Here is a 16,535-nt window from a genome sequence, read left to right as displayed (position 1 = left end):
TCCTTTCTTAAACTTCTTTGAATGTATGTATGAAAAGTGAGGTGTAGTTATTAGTCAGACATTCCTTAGATTAATAGCTAATTAACCACACAAACTAAGGGGCTTAGTAATAATGATTATACATTGTGAGAAAGATTGTGCTGTTTATGTGGATGGTAATGTTTAATTAATTGAAATTTGGTAGATTAAACTTCAATCTCACTGATAAGCGCTGTTTGTAATTTAAGTAAAATATGCTTAAAGACTTGTTTCCTAATAGTAAATTTCCTATTATTCTTTTATGTTTTTGTTATTTTTTACAGGATTGAAGACATATTTTGTGAAAGGACGTAAAATTGACACGGACCTATCCAAGAGTAGCTTGACAGTGCCTTCTTACCAGACCAACCACTCCTCCCCGTCCAGCCCTGCTAGGCGATCTTCTATTTCCCTAGCCACCGCCATCTCAATCCATATCAACCAGACTGCGGCTCTGGAGGAAGTCTTGAATAGCTCCCAGAGCCTCTCCCTCCGAACCCCTTCTCCCGAGAGTGAACAGTACAACTCCTTCAGCTTCTCCCCACCTCCTCAGAGCCCTGTCGATAGGAACAGTCTGTCCCCACCGTCGGAGATCATCACCATCCCCTCCCCCACTATGCCCTCCTCACGCTCACGTTCCCCCATCCACCGTGTGCTCCAGATATCCAGTTCCTGGAAGACTGCGTCCCTCCCCAGCATCCTCGACACGGAAGGAAGTGATCACCCGGATGTAGTACCTAATAAGGAAGAGTACTTGGTGGACAACAGAAGCTCTGTATCATTGTCTAAGAAGCGAACAAGCCCTAAATGGGTTTACAAGAAGATTCCGACCAGTCCACCAGGTAAGCTTTAAACTAACAGAGTTTAGTTTTTGTATTTTTAAATAAACATAGAAGGAAATTCTTTTTATATAGTGATGGATAAAACATTTTTATTGGTTATCAGAGATAAATAACACAAGGGAAATTTTTAAGTGAACCATGTCAAAATAATAAAGGTAAAAAAACTAGTTTGCTGGCATTATAAACATTAGTATTATAATTTAATACAAATACATATATCCAAACAGTTTTACATAAATAGAATATATTCTGAAAGTCCATTTTATAATCTACTATTTCTATTATTTAAAAGCAAAGGGTAGACAAAATAATTTGTAGTTTTAAAAATATATCCGTTTCTCGGAACCTCTTCGAATTCCTCTAAAATAACGAGGTATTCTTGGATTTGTTTTTTTTTTTCCCAACAGATTAAACAAGGTCGAAAGTAGAGTTCAGGTCAAGTATCTGGTTTATTTTGGGTTTTATCGAACCAACCTTATGGACTGGCAAAATTGTGGTCACCGAAATTTTGTGCACAACAGACCTTTAACCTGCAATACTGGACTGCAATCTGCCCTACAGTAGCGGTGTGTTGGTTTGTTCTCTTTATTTTTCAAATTGGTCACGTGTATTTTCCAAATGTAGATATACTTGATATTATATCGACACATTGAAAGATATACTTGATACTATATCTACACATTAAAAGACAAAAACTAAGGAGCTTAAAATAAGTGGTAGCGATGTTCCTCACTGAATTTCTCATATAACGATAGCGATGAAATTTGGTAGGACATTGTAGCTTTGTGGAATTTCTTGCACAATACAGCTGGTCATGAAAAACCGTCACCGTTTAACTCGGCGTAAGGGTTAAATACAGTATTGTTAGTATTTCCTGGAAATTGGCAGTAGTAACACTTTGTGTTCAGTTGAGTCAGTCTCAGATAATTAGAATTTAGAATTTGTTTTTGAGTTTTTGGTTGGTCCTAGTCTGGAAATGTACCCCTGAAACACATTGAAGATTCCAAGTTTCAATAGCAAAATTTTGTAAAATAAATATAATAAAAATTAAAAAAAAAACTATTTACAAGACTGTGTATTTAAAATCAATTTCAATTTCATTTTACAATAAAACAAGATAAATATTTCATATTAATTACAACCTACCACACGATGAAGAATAATAACGAGATACATAGTAGACGCGCACTAGTGAAAACTGAGAAAGCAGTAATACACGCCACAGATATGTTTGGTTATGGCTCTGTAGAAGACTCAGAACTGACAAGCAGGTGGTCGGAGTTAGCCAAATGGCGCTCGCCTCCCACTGCCGCAGAATGAAGGTTGTTTAAAAATACTTCCTAGGCAAGCATAGACCGTGCACCGGGTATTTCAAAGGCCTTCTGTGAACTAAAAAACTCTCCAAGAGAAATAATCTATAATATCATATATAACTGTATTTGGCGTTTACGTCAAAGTCTATCATTCTATTTTATCCGTCTACGGCTTGGGAAGGGTTAAATGTAACTTTAACATGCTTTAACCCATAAGCGTTACAAGTCGTGATTAGAGTGCTGCCAAAACAATAGGTAAGTGGTTGAGGGTTGCTGGAGCGAAATAGTGAGCTATTTGCACACCCAAGACATCAAATCAGGATAGCTGTGTGGTCGAAGACGCTACTCTCAGGTGCAGGAGTCGGCTTTGGAATCGCAGGTTTGATTTCCTTGTTTTACGTTATGGAATTTTACGGTGTGGTGTGCATTTATGAGAATCACTGGTCTGTGGTAAAGCTGGCAGGACCTTAAATTAACGGTGGTTGGCTTATGTGGAAGTTGAAGGGATCAGTGTATAAGTGTACCAGACCCAAAACACTCTTGTGCATTTTTTTCTTTACTATAAAAAATATACTCCATTTTTGTTATTTTTTGTTTTGCAAGGCATTTATTGAATCATAACAATAATAATAAATAGCTTTTAAAAGTAACTTTTGTGTTATGTGGTCTTGAGATCTTATAACACATTAAAGAAATTATTATGTGCGAGATATCAAGATCTTGTAACTCTACATACTAAGACAAAGTGGAGCTGATTTACTTATGGATTGAGTTAAAATTACAATTTATTTTCTCGAACATGGTGTTTTTCTCTTTTATGTGGTAAGAGCCAAAGAGATTTTCCTACATCTAAAGGTCCTAGGTGATCATAATTTCGGCAAGTTAATAATAAGGCTGGATGAAGCTAAAATGGAGGAAACCATTCTTCTAAATAAGCAAAAATGTATATACTTGTTTTTTTAATATTGCAGAGTTAAATTAAAATATGAATCAGTGATATTACAATGTTGATAATTTATACAAGTACAGATTTAACAATATCATTAATGTATGTAACACTACCCATACAATATTACTTTTTTACCTTATGATTTAGATAGTTTAATGCTTGTAAATTTGATTGTAAGTAATTATAATTAATTCCCACAGATGGGCAAGATGTCACTCAAGAACTACTGGGACCACAACACCCAATTGACATGGTATGTGCATTAGATATCCGAAAAAAAAAAAAAATTTTTTAACGATCCACTAAATAACTTGATCAACAAATCAACTCAATTAAGGTAATAATTGGATTTTCAGCTATTAAACCTTTCAACGAGGAATTTTCTTTGAACTGTACTACTGTCTGTTGCAAGGGTTTGTAAAAGATTCATACTTTTATATTAACACATAGGAACATTATTTTTGAGTAGCAGTTCATTGCCACTGTTGTAGGCTTAAAGTACATGTTTTTGTATTAAGTTTTTTACACCTGAGGAAGAGGTTAGATTCCAGTACTCGAAATGTAGTGTAATTTATTTTGTAACATATAACAATAGCAAACATCCTATTATGTTTTTAAACGAATGTAATTACAAACAAATATAACGATGGCAAATGTCTTGTTATGTTTTTAAAGAAATGTAATTACAAACAAATATAACGATGCAAATGTCTTACGTTTTTAAAGAAATATAATTACAAACAAATTGAAATCATGCTGTACAATAAAGGTACTCGTAGCACATATTAATTACAAAAATCCAACCCCGTTTTCAATAAAAAACATATATTTATAAAATAAGAACTTATATTTTTACTGTACAGCCAAAATGTATATTTTAAACATCTTCAACATTTCACCAACCAAACTAAACATTTTAAAGTATATAATATACTAAATTATATTTAGGTAAATCAGCTGCTGCCAAGCATATATCCATACTATTTTAATTGTGGTAAACGTGGCATACGGGAATATCCATGTTGTCTTATTTTAGTTTTTTGTGTAAATTATAATTCAAGAATATTCTGGGAATGTGTAAATGTATTGATTTATCATAACATCAGGAAGCGAATTGAATTCTGTAAAAATTCATGAAAAACCAGTGCTATTCTTTTTTATTGATATTTTATCTTAGGATGCTCGTATAATTCCACAGCGTCTACATGTAAAAATGTCAGTAGAACTTTAAAAAAAAAATTGTGTGTGTGTTATATCTTTTTCCAAGACATAAATAAATTTTACTTCGACCAAACCAGAGTTTAAAAAAATGCTACACTAATAGAACTGAGGCTAAATTTTCTTCAGTGCTTTAAGAGTTACCTCTTTTAACCCCTCCTTGTTTTTCATGAACTTGCAAAAACGCAATTCATATGATGGGGTTAAAAGTGTGAAATACGTAAAAAATTATATATCTATGAAAGCTATAAAAGGATATGAAGTAATAATTTTTTACTCATTGGCATTGTTTTTTATTACAGATTCCAACTGTTATGCTTAAAGATGACCAGAAGAGCGTCTGTCCCTCGATGAACAGTAGGAAGGATTCTGGCATTCGTAGCAACAGCAGGAAGAGTAGCATCCAACATCCGGTACTCACTTGAATATGTTTTTAGGGGAGATTATTCCCATCACATAGAGTATGTAATAAGTTCTCAGTTCTTAGGCTAATGTAACCGGTGTCATGACAACAGTATACGTTTTCTGGTTCACTCTGGGTTGAAACATTGTTAACACAATTAAATTCTTGAATTGTTTCGGCCTGCTATCTTCAGTCAAAATATGTTGAACCAAAACTACTTTGGTTTAAAATCTGTTTACTGAAAATTGCTAAAACAGTTCCTTCCCGCAATGGCTGTTTTTGTAGATTTTGTGAGGCAGGCACATTTCTCGATGCTCATCTTGACAAGCATGTGATCTTTTCCTCTTACTTGAAAAGTCACATAGGAGGAATCTTTTAGGTTATAATTGCAGTTGAGATTTTCATTTCGTTCCTCTCCTCCTAAAAATTAATAAAATAAATTTCAAGTAAAAAAATGTTTGTAATATGAGTGCTGTTTGGGAAGTGAATGTTTTATAAATAAAACCACCACTTCATTTTTAATCTGTTTACCTCTTAAGACTACAATTTTTAACAATTTTCTATTATACATTCTATGTATGTATTATATTGGAAAACAAATATTAGTTTTACATTTTCAAAATATCTTAAATGTTCATTACATAATATTAAAAGAAGTCAGTAATCTACCCACTCATCATACACATGCATTAATGGTTTGGTCCTGAAACTCAATCGTGCTGTGTACAGCATGCGCCTGCTGTCTACTCTATTTTCCACTGCATATACAAACTAAGCTTTGTACACTGATAGGTAGTTTGGATGTGTGATCATTACCAAAGAGGGTATTTAGTACAAAAATAAAAATTATTAGTACAAGCAAATAAATCTGATAATGGGTATTAAAAAGTGGAAGGGTTGTGGTTTTGTGGGTGCTGAAATAAGGTTTTGCACGGGTTAATTTGTTATCTTGAGTCGCCCCTGAATTAAACTTATAATAGACAGTCTCAGATTCGTTCTATACAACTACACATATAAATGTATCTCTAACATGTGAATTTACTTTCCCAATAGCACTGATATTATCAAATTTTTAAGTGATGAAACAAAAAGTAAATTTCTATAGAATGTTACATTGTTAGTTGAAAACTTCATTGAGCAAGTATTTGTATATAATTTGTTATGTAAATCTGTAACACCAAGCAGACATCTTATTATTTAATTTTGATGAAAATTACTTAATATTTAAATATAGGCATTTTAAATTGTTATTTTGGATCGTATAGTTTATACATTAGACTGTTGGACTGAAATCAAAACATTAATAATTTTTCAGTTTAATCCAACCAACGGGTCAACATCAAACGATCTCCTTGGCCACAGGGTCAGTGGTTACTACACATCTAGTCAGTCGTCTATGAACAATGAAGGTAAATTTTGGTGCAAATATTATTGTAAGATGAAAATGTAGATTTGGAAGTTAGATTAATTTAATTGTAAAATGATTGGAAAGGTTAATAAACTTGTCTATCCGGATTAATTGGGACCAGAAGTGATCTGGATGTACAAAAATCCTAATAAAAGAACACATAAAACAAAATGTTTTTTAGTGTTTTATAAAAAAAGCTCATTTAGTCTCTTTTGTTTAACTTTGGTACACTGATGAAGTATTTGATTGTTGCTCAAAATAAACCGTCTGCTGGTCAAGCTGTGCCGTGGCACAGAATGAGTCATTAAATATTCCGGTTCCTCGTTATAAGAACATGTGTTTTCATTGTCCTGCGTTACCATTAAAGAACAAGCTGTCGATACAATTTCTACATTGGCAAAGGCTTAAAACAATGTGATTTTACTAGGTGGTGCCATGTATACCATTACCTGAATCGGTGGTCCCATATCGTAAGTGGACAGTTCGGTCGATTATAATCATGTCCATACTGATGCATGGCTTAACACAGCACAACCCTTCGGAGTGTTCTATGCCAGGACTTGGAATTGTTTTGTCTGATTAATGTGTGTTTTCAACAGTTATCTGACTTGTGTTAACAGAAAACCAAATTATGCTGGAAATTAAAAAAAATTTGTTCTTAATAAAATTTGACTCCCACTACTCTCAAAATCAATCCAGATAACCTGAAGATCCGGATAAATGAGATTTTACTGTAATCTTCAAAACACATTTTCAAAGGACTTCCAAAAGAAATTAGAAAAAAATTGTTTTAACTTGGTAAGTTATACCCTAGTCACATAGGGAACAATAAATAAGTTGCATACAAATGTATTAAGATTTAAAAATTAAAATTTTTTATAAACACATAAAAAAATTAAATGTTTTTGTACAGTTTTTAAATTAAAAAAATTAAATAGATCTTATCATCCAAATACAAATTTTAAGTCATATTCTATTTTTAACACATTAACATATTGTATTTTTATAACACAATAACAAAAAAATGAATTATGTGTAATTTTGAAAAAGTTGTGAATTATTTTGTGGAACACTACACAAATACCAAATGTAAAAAATCATCTATACAGATACTTTCTTTTTTAAATTTGTATGTATGTTTGTTCCTGTGTACATAAGGAACAATAAAAAAGATCCATGCCAATAAATTAAGATCATGAAGTTACAAATTTTGTATTAAAAAGTTAAAAAACTGTTGAATTTAATTTTTTATTATTTAAAAATCTTAACATGTTTTGTCATTCAAATACATATTACAAGGTATAGCCTACTTTATCTCCTGCAGAATAGTAAAAAATCATTTCATTATGTTTATTTAAAAAAAGTTATGAATTATTCGGCTAAACACTACACAAACACCAAATGAATGCTTGGTACTGAGAGAAGTGACCTGTCATAAATGCACTGATAGCACCTTCCCCTCAAAGGTGCTTGGCACTCAAAGGGTTAAAATTTATGTAATATCTTGAATTGGTCCCTTGAGCCTCAATTATCCAAAATTCGCTGTATTACGAGAAATTAGATTGCAGTAAATTAAGGAGAAAGAATATCTCTTTTCAGTAGTTTGGGTTTGTTAGCCAAGCATCACTATTTTGGCAAATCCATAATATTGTTCACTGACATATGCTCTATGGATGAGTACAAAAACAGTGCATTGTCTGTTCTTATCAACGAACTATACTACTGGAACGTGCACTGCCCTTAAGCCATATGTTGTGTTTTCCGGTCGCACACAGCTGTGCGTTTCGGGTGTATCCATGGACTTGCAGGCGCTTAAAGTGGGCAAGAACTCACTGAGTTGTGCTGCGATCAACGGGACGATACGGCATCACGCCTTTTCATTCCGAAACAAAAATCATTGTTGTTATTTGCAATGTTGGCAACTCTTCCTGTTTATTACGTCAAGACGTCTGATACGAGCAACTCAACTAGTTTGTTTTCTTTTTATTTGTCAGTGTTAGTAATGTTTGTTGTTTCGTGACATGGTAAAGAGTTGCTCTGCGTACAACTGCACGTCCAGATTAACTAAAGACAGCTACATTTCTTTTCACAAGTATATTCTTACTGTATCAACCATGTCAATATTTATTTGCAACTTCCAAAATAGTAATTCTCACCAATATTATTTTCTGTATTGCCAGATTATTAACTGGGTTACCCAAATAATTAAAAGTACGGTAAGACTGTTAATGAGTAAATTAGCCTAATAAGCTATCGTTTTTTAATCATGAACAATAATTATATAGTTGAGCAAAACATGCTTATCACTCAATTATTTGATCCGCATTGATCCAAGATATCAATGTTGGTCGTTATAACATTTATAAATGCATAACTAACTTATAACTCATTGCTAAAAACAATATCTACTGACCTACTCTACTTTATAATTATTGGATCTTTGTGATCTTCAGCTACCTGTATTTTACGAGTATTATTTGTTAATTTGTTTGTTTTAGCTTTCCATTGAATGATGAAAATTTATTAAAAAAGTGAATTACTGTGACAAAGAAAAAAAAATTTTATGCCAACAAAACATACTGTTCTATGCAGTAAACATTTTACCGAACTTGATTACCATTTAATTTTGCCTGACACACAAGAAAATGTCTAAAAAATGAAGCAATTCCAACAATTTTTTATTTTCCATCTCATATGCAACAGCCATTGGAGTTTGTACATTTTATGTAGTTTACTTTGAAATAAAATACTGTCAATAAAAAAGTTGTTTTGTACTGTCAATGTCTGTAATCTTCGTTTCCGACTTTATAAGTAAAATACCAAGTCAAAATCTCAGTTATTTTGATACTGTACAAAAATCTGTTTTTTTAACTAAAAAGAAAAATCCTCGGTAAAAAGCAGTTAATTTGTAATAATAAATAAATTGTGGTATCTAACAATATTATTAAGTCTATAAGGCGTTTTAAAGTGATGTTAAATCATTACTATAATGCCAGCCGTATGGGCGGAGTGAGTTCTTGCCCATTTCCAGCGCCTGCAGACTCGGAACGCAGCCCAGGATTTCGGCTCGGTTTCTCCGGCCCAGAGCGCGTTCCATTAGTATAATTTGTTAGTTCTTATGATCGATATATTAACAAGCGTATTACATGCATGCAATTGCTTGGTATGCACATATCCACACCAGATTAGGGGTTTTTAATTTTAAAAGCAATCGGTGTAGACTATAACCTTTTTACTTGTGACATTTAATTAAAAAAAAGACACCCTTGTTAATTTGAAACTTTGTTCTAGAAGCAGTGAAAAACAAGCTGCTGATGACCTCTGCAGGGGATCACTATGGCGTCTCCTTCCAGAAACTGAGGAAACAATCAGATCTCCAGCTGATCAGATGTGTCCAGGTGGGTAGAATCAGACACCCTTATTTTACTGGCAGTAGTATGAGTGAAGAAACTGATAAGGAGAAATATAAAGCTGCATGTGTGGCCAAGGCAATAATTTTCTGTCACTGTCAGGTGTTGATCATTTCAGTCTGTACTAGAAATGTTTTAAAACAGTTCTGTTCTATGTCATGCTATATTACAGTGGAGTCAAAATACTTACAAATATCACCAGTGAAACAAATGATCAAATGTATGTTTCAAAGTAAAATATATTCATATTTGGAATGAATATAGGTTTTCAATATGGTGATTCCTTTAAGGCTTAGTACATGTTGTAAAATTTATAAGAGAGTAAACTTTGTTGTTGATGATGGAAGGTTTGAAAGGATAACAGGATTTCGGACATTTGCCATCGTTATAAAAGGTATAACACAACGTTTCGAGGATTGGAATCTATCCTCTTCGATAGGTAGGAGAGGTAGGAGAGGATTAATACATACAAAAATAAGGAACAGAGAGAAAAAAAGAAGGGAAATAAAAGGGTTCAAACATACCCAAAAGCTGCTTAAAGTCCAGTCCAGGCGTTGTTACTGCACAGGATACGTCCCAAACACCATAAGTCATAAGTATGAGAATAACAATCATCCATCACACCAGCACAGGCTACAGTGGGATACTAACAAGAAAGTCAATGTCGACTCTTTCATCGGCACCGCGTTGTGTCATCTGAAATAATGGGACAGGAAGGTAATGGTCAGGAGGGGGAAGGGCTAAAGGCAAACCGCTTCCAGCCCTAAGTTTTGGTCCTAGGCCTTAGTGTCATTCATGGTGTGTGTACGAATTTTGTTGGTTGAGGTTCGTTTAATTGGTGTAATCTTTTTAGGTTTCATAGTTAGTTCTTTTTAATATTGGTACTCTTTAAGTGGTCTAACCTCAACCGAAGGTTGAATTATCAGTTGGTCTGCTAATTTTATGTAGCCTCAATAAGTTTGCTCGACAGTAAACTTTTTTACTATCATTATCATTGCCTTTCATGTGAAGAATCAATTCACTGATTTCATGATCTATCTATCGATCATGTTCTTCTAGTTGTTGGAGTTTTAAGCTAAACTAATTATTATTTCCTACCCACTTCCAACTCGGACCTTTACAAAGTTTATTGTCCTTGTGCAGGACAATAGTCTATCTCAGCGCAGTTACTTCGTCAAGCCACCACTGCACAGCGTCAGTCTGTTTTTCCGACAGAAGGACATGGAGCGAGAGTACAGGCGCAAGGCTCACCGCAGCTGTAAGGAGGAGGCGTCCACTCTCGCTACCGCTCGCTTCAACACGCATTTGGACATCGCAGTTGCTATCTTGGTCAGTCGCTCAGTTTGCCTACGTTAACGATAGACCTAAATTTGTTATCACATCAAATATTGTCCGATTTTTGAGAACATAAAAGATTTAACAATTTTGTACAATTATTAATTTTTTATGATACTTTATTTATTTAATTAATTAATATATAAATTAATTTATATTTCAAATATATTTATTAAATTTAAGATCAATAATGGGACCTGTACTTTTCTTATTATATGTGAACAATGTTGCATTATCAGTCAATTCCGGAAACATCACACAATATGCTGATGACAGAACTATTTGTTTTAAATCGAATAATATGTCAAATCTTGAAATCTAAACTTTTGAAGGGCTGAATAGCTGCGTACAATATTTTAATATGCACAATCTAAATACTAACAATTCTAAAACCAATTATATATATATTTTTGTAACCTGTAAACGGTCATAGGCCAACAGTGATTTTGGGCAAAGAAGAACTCAATGAAGTATGTAGCACTAAATTCCTAGGTATATTCCTAGATAAAGATTTAACATGGAATGTACATGTGGACAATGTATGTAAAAAGGTCTCATCAGGCATTTATGCTCTGAGACACCTGTCAAAATTTTGTTCAAGGCAGATCTTGAGAACGGCTTACTATGGGGTTGTATTTCCTTATCTGTCCTATGGTATTACATTATGGGGCAGTTGTGGGAATGCAAGTTTTCTGAGACTTCAGACTATAAAAGAGAACGCTCAGAGCGATTCTGAAATTGAAAATTAAGGACTCGTGCAGGAATAAATTTAGGGAACTTGAGTTTTTGTCACTGCCTTGCTTATACACATTTGAGACAATAATATATTGCTGTTTGAAGTGTGTACTGACGCAGGGTAGGTTCATAACTACAATACTAGAGGCCGGGAAAATTTCAGAGTTGCCCAACATAGACTAAAATCTTACGAGAGCCTACCATCTGAAGTGGGTGTAAAATGTTTAAACAAAGTTCCTGATCATATAAAGGACCAGACAAACCCTTTGCATTTTAAACAATTACCCAAGTGCTATTTAATATTAAATGAGTTTTATAGCGTGAGCGAGTTTATGGAGTGTAAAATTTGATTGATTTGACATGTCAATTCTTATGTTGACATTGTCAATTTTAAATGACGATTTTGTTTTTTTTTTTTTACTACGTACAACAATTGTTTAAATAAATCAATTTTAAACATTAACATACTTTATTGGTAAGTCTATAGAGTTACACGTGTTTATGATGATTGATATACAAATTTTGTATTTGTTTTCTGGCAATAAAGAATTGTGATTGATTGATTGGTGTAGTGTACTCCTACCTTGTGATCAAAAACAGTAAATTTTGTATTTGCTTTCATGAAGTGAATCAAGACTTTATGACCTTTGCTGTTAAAAAGCCTCACAAACAGGTTTTAAGTTTCGCTTTTAAACTTATACTCCAGTATTTTGTAACGGTTTAGTAATAATATTGATTTTCTAATCTTATTGTATGTTTTTATTTCTTTACAGGTTTTTCTGCTGATGTTGGGGTCGTGCCTTGTGTTGTTTGGAATGCCATCTGGACTGCTGCCATTTTTTCTACTCTTGTGTGCTGTTCAGAGTTTAGCCTTAATTCTGTGCCTACGCTCAGTATTTTGGCCTGAACTTAATTCAGGCCTCGATCAGTGCTCGGACTGGTTCTCTTGGCACTTCATAGGCGGTGTTTTAGTGAGTCTTCCCATGATAACCATTCTTCTGTTCCTGAAACAATCACTGAAGAGTTTTGAAAGTATTTATTATTTCGCCTCATTGTATTTCATAGGGATCATCCATTTTTGTAACTTTACCCAGCTCAATTGTTGGATGAAAAGCTCAATTGCAACAGTAGCAGGGTTAATTTATCTTATTATGATCACCAATTATTTCCAATCAGCTTATGACAATAGCGTCGTTTTAGTGGACTCCATGCGTCCTGTCAATCCTGTGCCTTTACCGAATTTAAATGATCTCACAAATGATTTGTTGAAACCCGTTCATCCCGCCGGTGGCAAGAGTTCACCGGGGAATCTCCCCAATGATATCCTGCTGGAGCCGAAGATTCTCAACGAGAACTTCACCAATCCGCCGTTCGTAAACCTCGTAGCCGACAACAAAGTGGTGAGCAGTCGCCTGACGTCCGCGAGTAGTCCTCCCCCCCAGGACAGCAGCGGACCGTCCGGTTTTCATCATGAGATCTACCTGGATGTGCTGCTGATCCTGTTGTTGGTTTGGTTCCTCAACCGTGAGTTTGAGATCAGCTACAGGCTCAGTTTCCACGGTAACATGGTAGCTGCCCGTGACAAGGCTAAGGTGCAAATGATGAAGGACCAGGCAGAACTGTTGCTACACAACATCATACCCAAGCATGTGGCGGAACACCTCAAGACCACAGCCAAGTGAGTAGCTACTACTAGATATTTCTCGCATTTTTCAAGTGTATCAAGTGATTTTCAAGTGAGTGTACAGCTGAAAAGTTTAATGTTTTGATAAAAAAAATAGGGAAATTACATCAGAGAATGTTAATTTTTCATCAGTACAATGTAACAGACACTGGCATTGAATATTTACACTGAACTAAACTAAACTTGAATTGTACAGTTTTAAATGAAGCTTTAATAAACTTCTCATATAAGAGCAGTAGTGAAATATGAGAAAAAGTTAGTAAAAACAAATCTAATTATTAAAACAGAACTGAATAGGTCTGCACTGAAAGACCAACCACTGAGAACTGATAAGAAGCAAGTAGTAAATCTGGATCGTCACAGTTGAAACAAGATAGTGACGTTTTTTGCTGATCCAGTGTAGATTTAACTGGAAAGTATAAGCTAGCCAGAAGTGAATTCTCCTGGCCGTCACCATTCTAGTTTGTCTAGACCAGCAACTGCCTTTAACACTTAAGGAGCCTTACCAACTCCAACAGTCATCCACAATAAGCTAGAGCTATCAAATACCCTTACACTACAATATCTCAACATTTGCGTTTAGTGATGTGCCGCTTCTGGATATCTACAGAGTTTTGCAGATTTAAGTAACATTGGTTTTGCTGTATCCAGTGTAGGTTAAACTAGAAAGTAAAAACCAGCCAGAAGTGGACCCTCCTGGAGATATTGTCCCAGTTATTATAATAGTACAATAAAAGCTGTCAGATCTGGCCCTGAGATATTTGGCATCTCCATTACATGGCCTAGTGACAAGCGATAAAAGTCTGGTATATCCATATCCGGCCTATACTGACAATATATTAGGTAGAATATGATGTATTAATTTATCATATATGATATATTTATCATATAGCATATGATATATATTAATATATCATTTGCAATAAGACAAGAGCTTCAAGAATGTAGAATATGATATTATTTAACTTTTTATATAATACTACCGATTTATACAAATTTGAAATATTTACACTATTTTGTTTGTACACATTTTTTGAAAAGGACTTGTGATTCAATACATAAATAGTACCATTTTAGAACCACTACATTATAATTTTAGAACAACGTTTCACAGTTATGCATTTATCTTGTTGGGGTTGTTTATTGTAACCATACTTGTAAGAAGTTTTCACTACAATTATTTTTATTGCTAGGTATTCAGAAAATGTTCGGAATGCTGGGATAATTTTTGCAAGTATCATCAACTTCTCAGAGATGTATGACGAGTCTTACCTGGGAGGGAGAGAATGTTTGAGAGTTCTCAATGAGCTCGTGAGTATTTTATAGATTTTAGATTCCTTTGAGTATATTTGTAACTTTTATTTTACGAAAATTAATACAATGTAAAGCTTAGTTTAATAGTAAAAACAGATGTGTTCAATATTAATGTGAACAGAGATTGTTTGTTCGTCAACATGTTTTTACATGTGATCTTCTTCAATATAATTTTATTGCACCGAGTTACTTACCTTTTACAATTTAATTTATGCTGGAAATATAATATAGTGATATGTTTTTAAGATGTTAGTATATTTTCATTCTTGATATATCTTCATTAGTAAAACAAAATCTGTGAACAGGTAAGTGACTTTGATGAGCTGTTGAGCAAGCCGGAATTTGCGTCAGTTGAGAAGATCAAGACGATCGGCAGCACCTACATGGCAGCCTCAGGACTCAACCCCAGTCTGAGTGAGACGGACAGTTGTGAGCACCTGCATGCTCTCGTGGAGTTCGCACTGCGCCTGCAGGCTGTCGTCGATCTCTTCAACAAGGACTTACTGGAATTTAATCTCATTCTTAGGTAAGATTTAAAAACATATGTTCTTAATGTCCAGTTGAACATGATTCCAGCCCTCCAAATGTTGATAGCACTAAATTAAATACTACAGATTAATATCTGTTTAAATCTTAGTTAAAACTACTTTCCATTGAATATTTGTTTATTTATTTTGTTTGTCCTTGATTTTAAATAGTGAAGATCATAAAAAAGGTACCGTTTCAATTTAAAGTCTAATTCTAATTTCTAATTTCAACTATACAAGGGCTGTTTACAAATTATACGATATTCACCTCCATATTTACTGCATCTATTGTTATGAGATTCTGCATGCACTACCGCTGTGTCCTCCTGCATGCATCAATTATAACTTATTCATACTATAAATAAGTCAGCTGTTTGTCAGTGTTCAATGCGCATGATTCTCTAGCCTTTAAGGGGAAGCCGTGTTTCTGACTTAGTGAATTTGTAGTTCAACTTTTTGTAATGGTTGTTATTCAGTTGAAAGTGATCCGCATTTTGGCTGACCTTCATCAAAGCGAAAATGTGTGGTTAGCTTTCAGAGTGGACAATTGTTTAATAGTTGGAGAAAAATTTGGATATACCAAAAACCACTGTTGCCAAAATTTTGTCTAAGGATTTGAATTTGAAATAATGTACGGCTTATGAATCCATGACCATTGATCCTGACTTCTGGGTGTTTCTGGAATTGAATTCCCCACTCAAAGGAATCAGATCTTAAACATTAGAAGAGGTCAAACTGAGTCCGGTGGTGAAGCTAACGGTGGTCCCATAGGTGGACCTTGGAACTTGTTTCTCAAAGTGGGAGGATCGTTTCAACTAGTGCATCATGTCTAATAGAAGGTACTTTGAAGGAGTATAAACTTTGGTTACGATTGATAAGCTAGTTTTTCAGTAATATCAAAATATTTTATAGTTTCTATACAGCACTTGTATAGTTTCTGATTGTAATTGAAAAATTATCATATGTGTTGAACCTCAGTAGCAATAGACTCAAGGAAATTTGGCAAACATTCTTGTTATTGATGGAATGTTCTAGTTGAATTTCATGCTACCAAGATTGTGTAGACTTGAAGTTGTGCTATTGGGGACACACTGGCTTATCTAAAATTCCTTTATAGTAAGTCCATTTTAATCAGTTTTGTTCACAAGTTTTGTTCAAACGATACATGTACAGTGTAGTAGTGTACAGTATATTGTTATTGTAACAAGCTTAGTAGTTACAATAACTGTCTGTTAAAACTCGTATTTTAACAGAAAACAGTTTAATTGTTCAGTTAAATGTAGTATTGTACCTTCAAAGTAATACTGTAACAATAATAGATGGTAATAAAAAAACATGAGAGTAGTAAAATTACTCTATTTGCTTCAGGTACTGTGCTA

At 33.9% G+C, this 16,535-nt stretch overlaps 1 protein-coding gene across 2 annotated transcripts in view; it reads left to right on the top strand.

Annotated features, from left to right (window-relative positions):
• Nucleotides 1–16,535, top strand: part of LOC124363122 (adenylate cyclase type 9-like) — a 33,097-nt gene that overhangs the window by 9,706 nt on the left and 6,856 nt on the right. The window contains exons 7-15 of one of the 2 annotated variants that reach the window (XM_046818255.1): nt 303–860; nt 3,323–3,375; nt 4,643–4,753; nt 6,059–6,152; nt 9,446–9,549; nt 10,705–10,890; nt 12,405–13,309; nt 14,509–14,626; nt 14,935–15,155. In XM_046818255.1, the coding sequence (XP_046674211.1) occupies nt 303–860; nt 3,323–3,375; nt 4,643–4,753; nt 6,059–6,152; nt 9,446–9,549; nt 10,705–10,890; nt 12,405–13,309; nt 14,509–14,626; nt 14,935–15,155 (2,350 nt within the window). Of the gene's footprint in view, nt 1–302; nt 861–3,322; nt 3,376–4,642; nt 4,754–6,058; nt 6,153–9,442; nt 9,550–10,704; nt 10,891–12,404; nt 13,310–14,508; nt 14,627–14,934; nt 15,156–16,535 lie in introns of both variants that reach the window. The other variant, XM_046818254.1, reaches the window with a different exon arrangement.

This window comes from Homalodisca vitripennis, chromosome 5 (assembly GCF_021130785.1).
Source record: "Homalodisca vitripennis isolate AUS2020 chromosome 5, UT_GWSS_2.1, whole genome shotgun sequence".
Classification (NCBI taxonomy): Eukaryota; Metazoa; Arthropoda; class Insecta; order Hemiptera; family Cicadellidae; genus Homalodisca; species Homalodisca vitripennis.
This window is presented reverse-complemented; position numbering and strand designations above follow the sequence as displayed.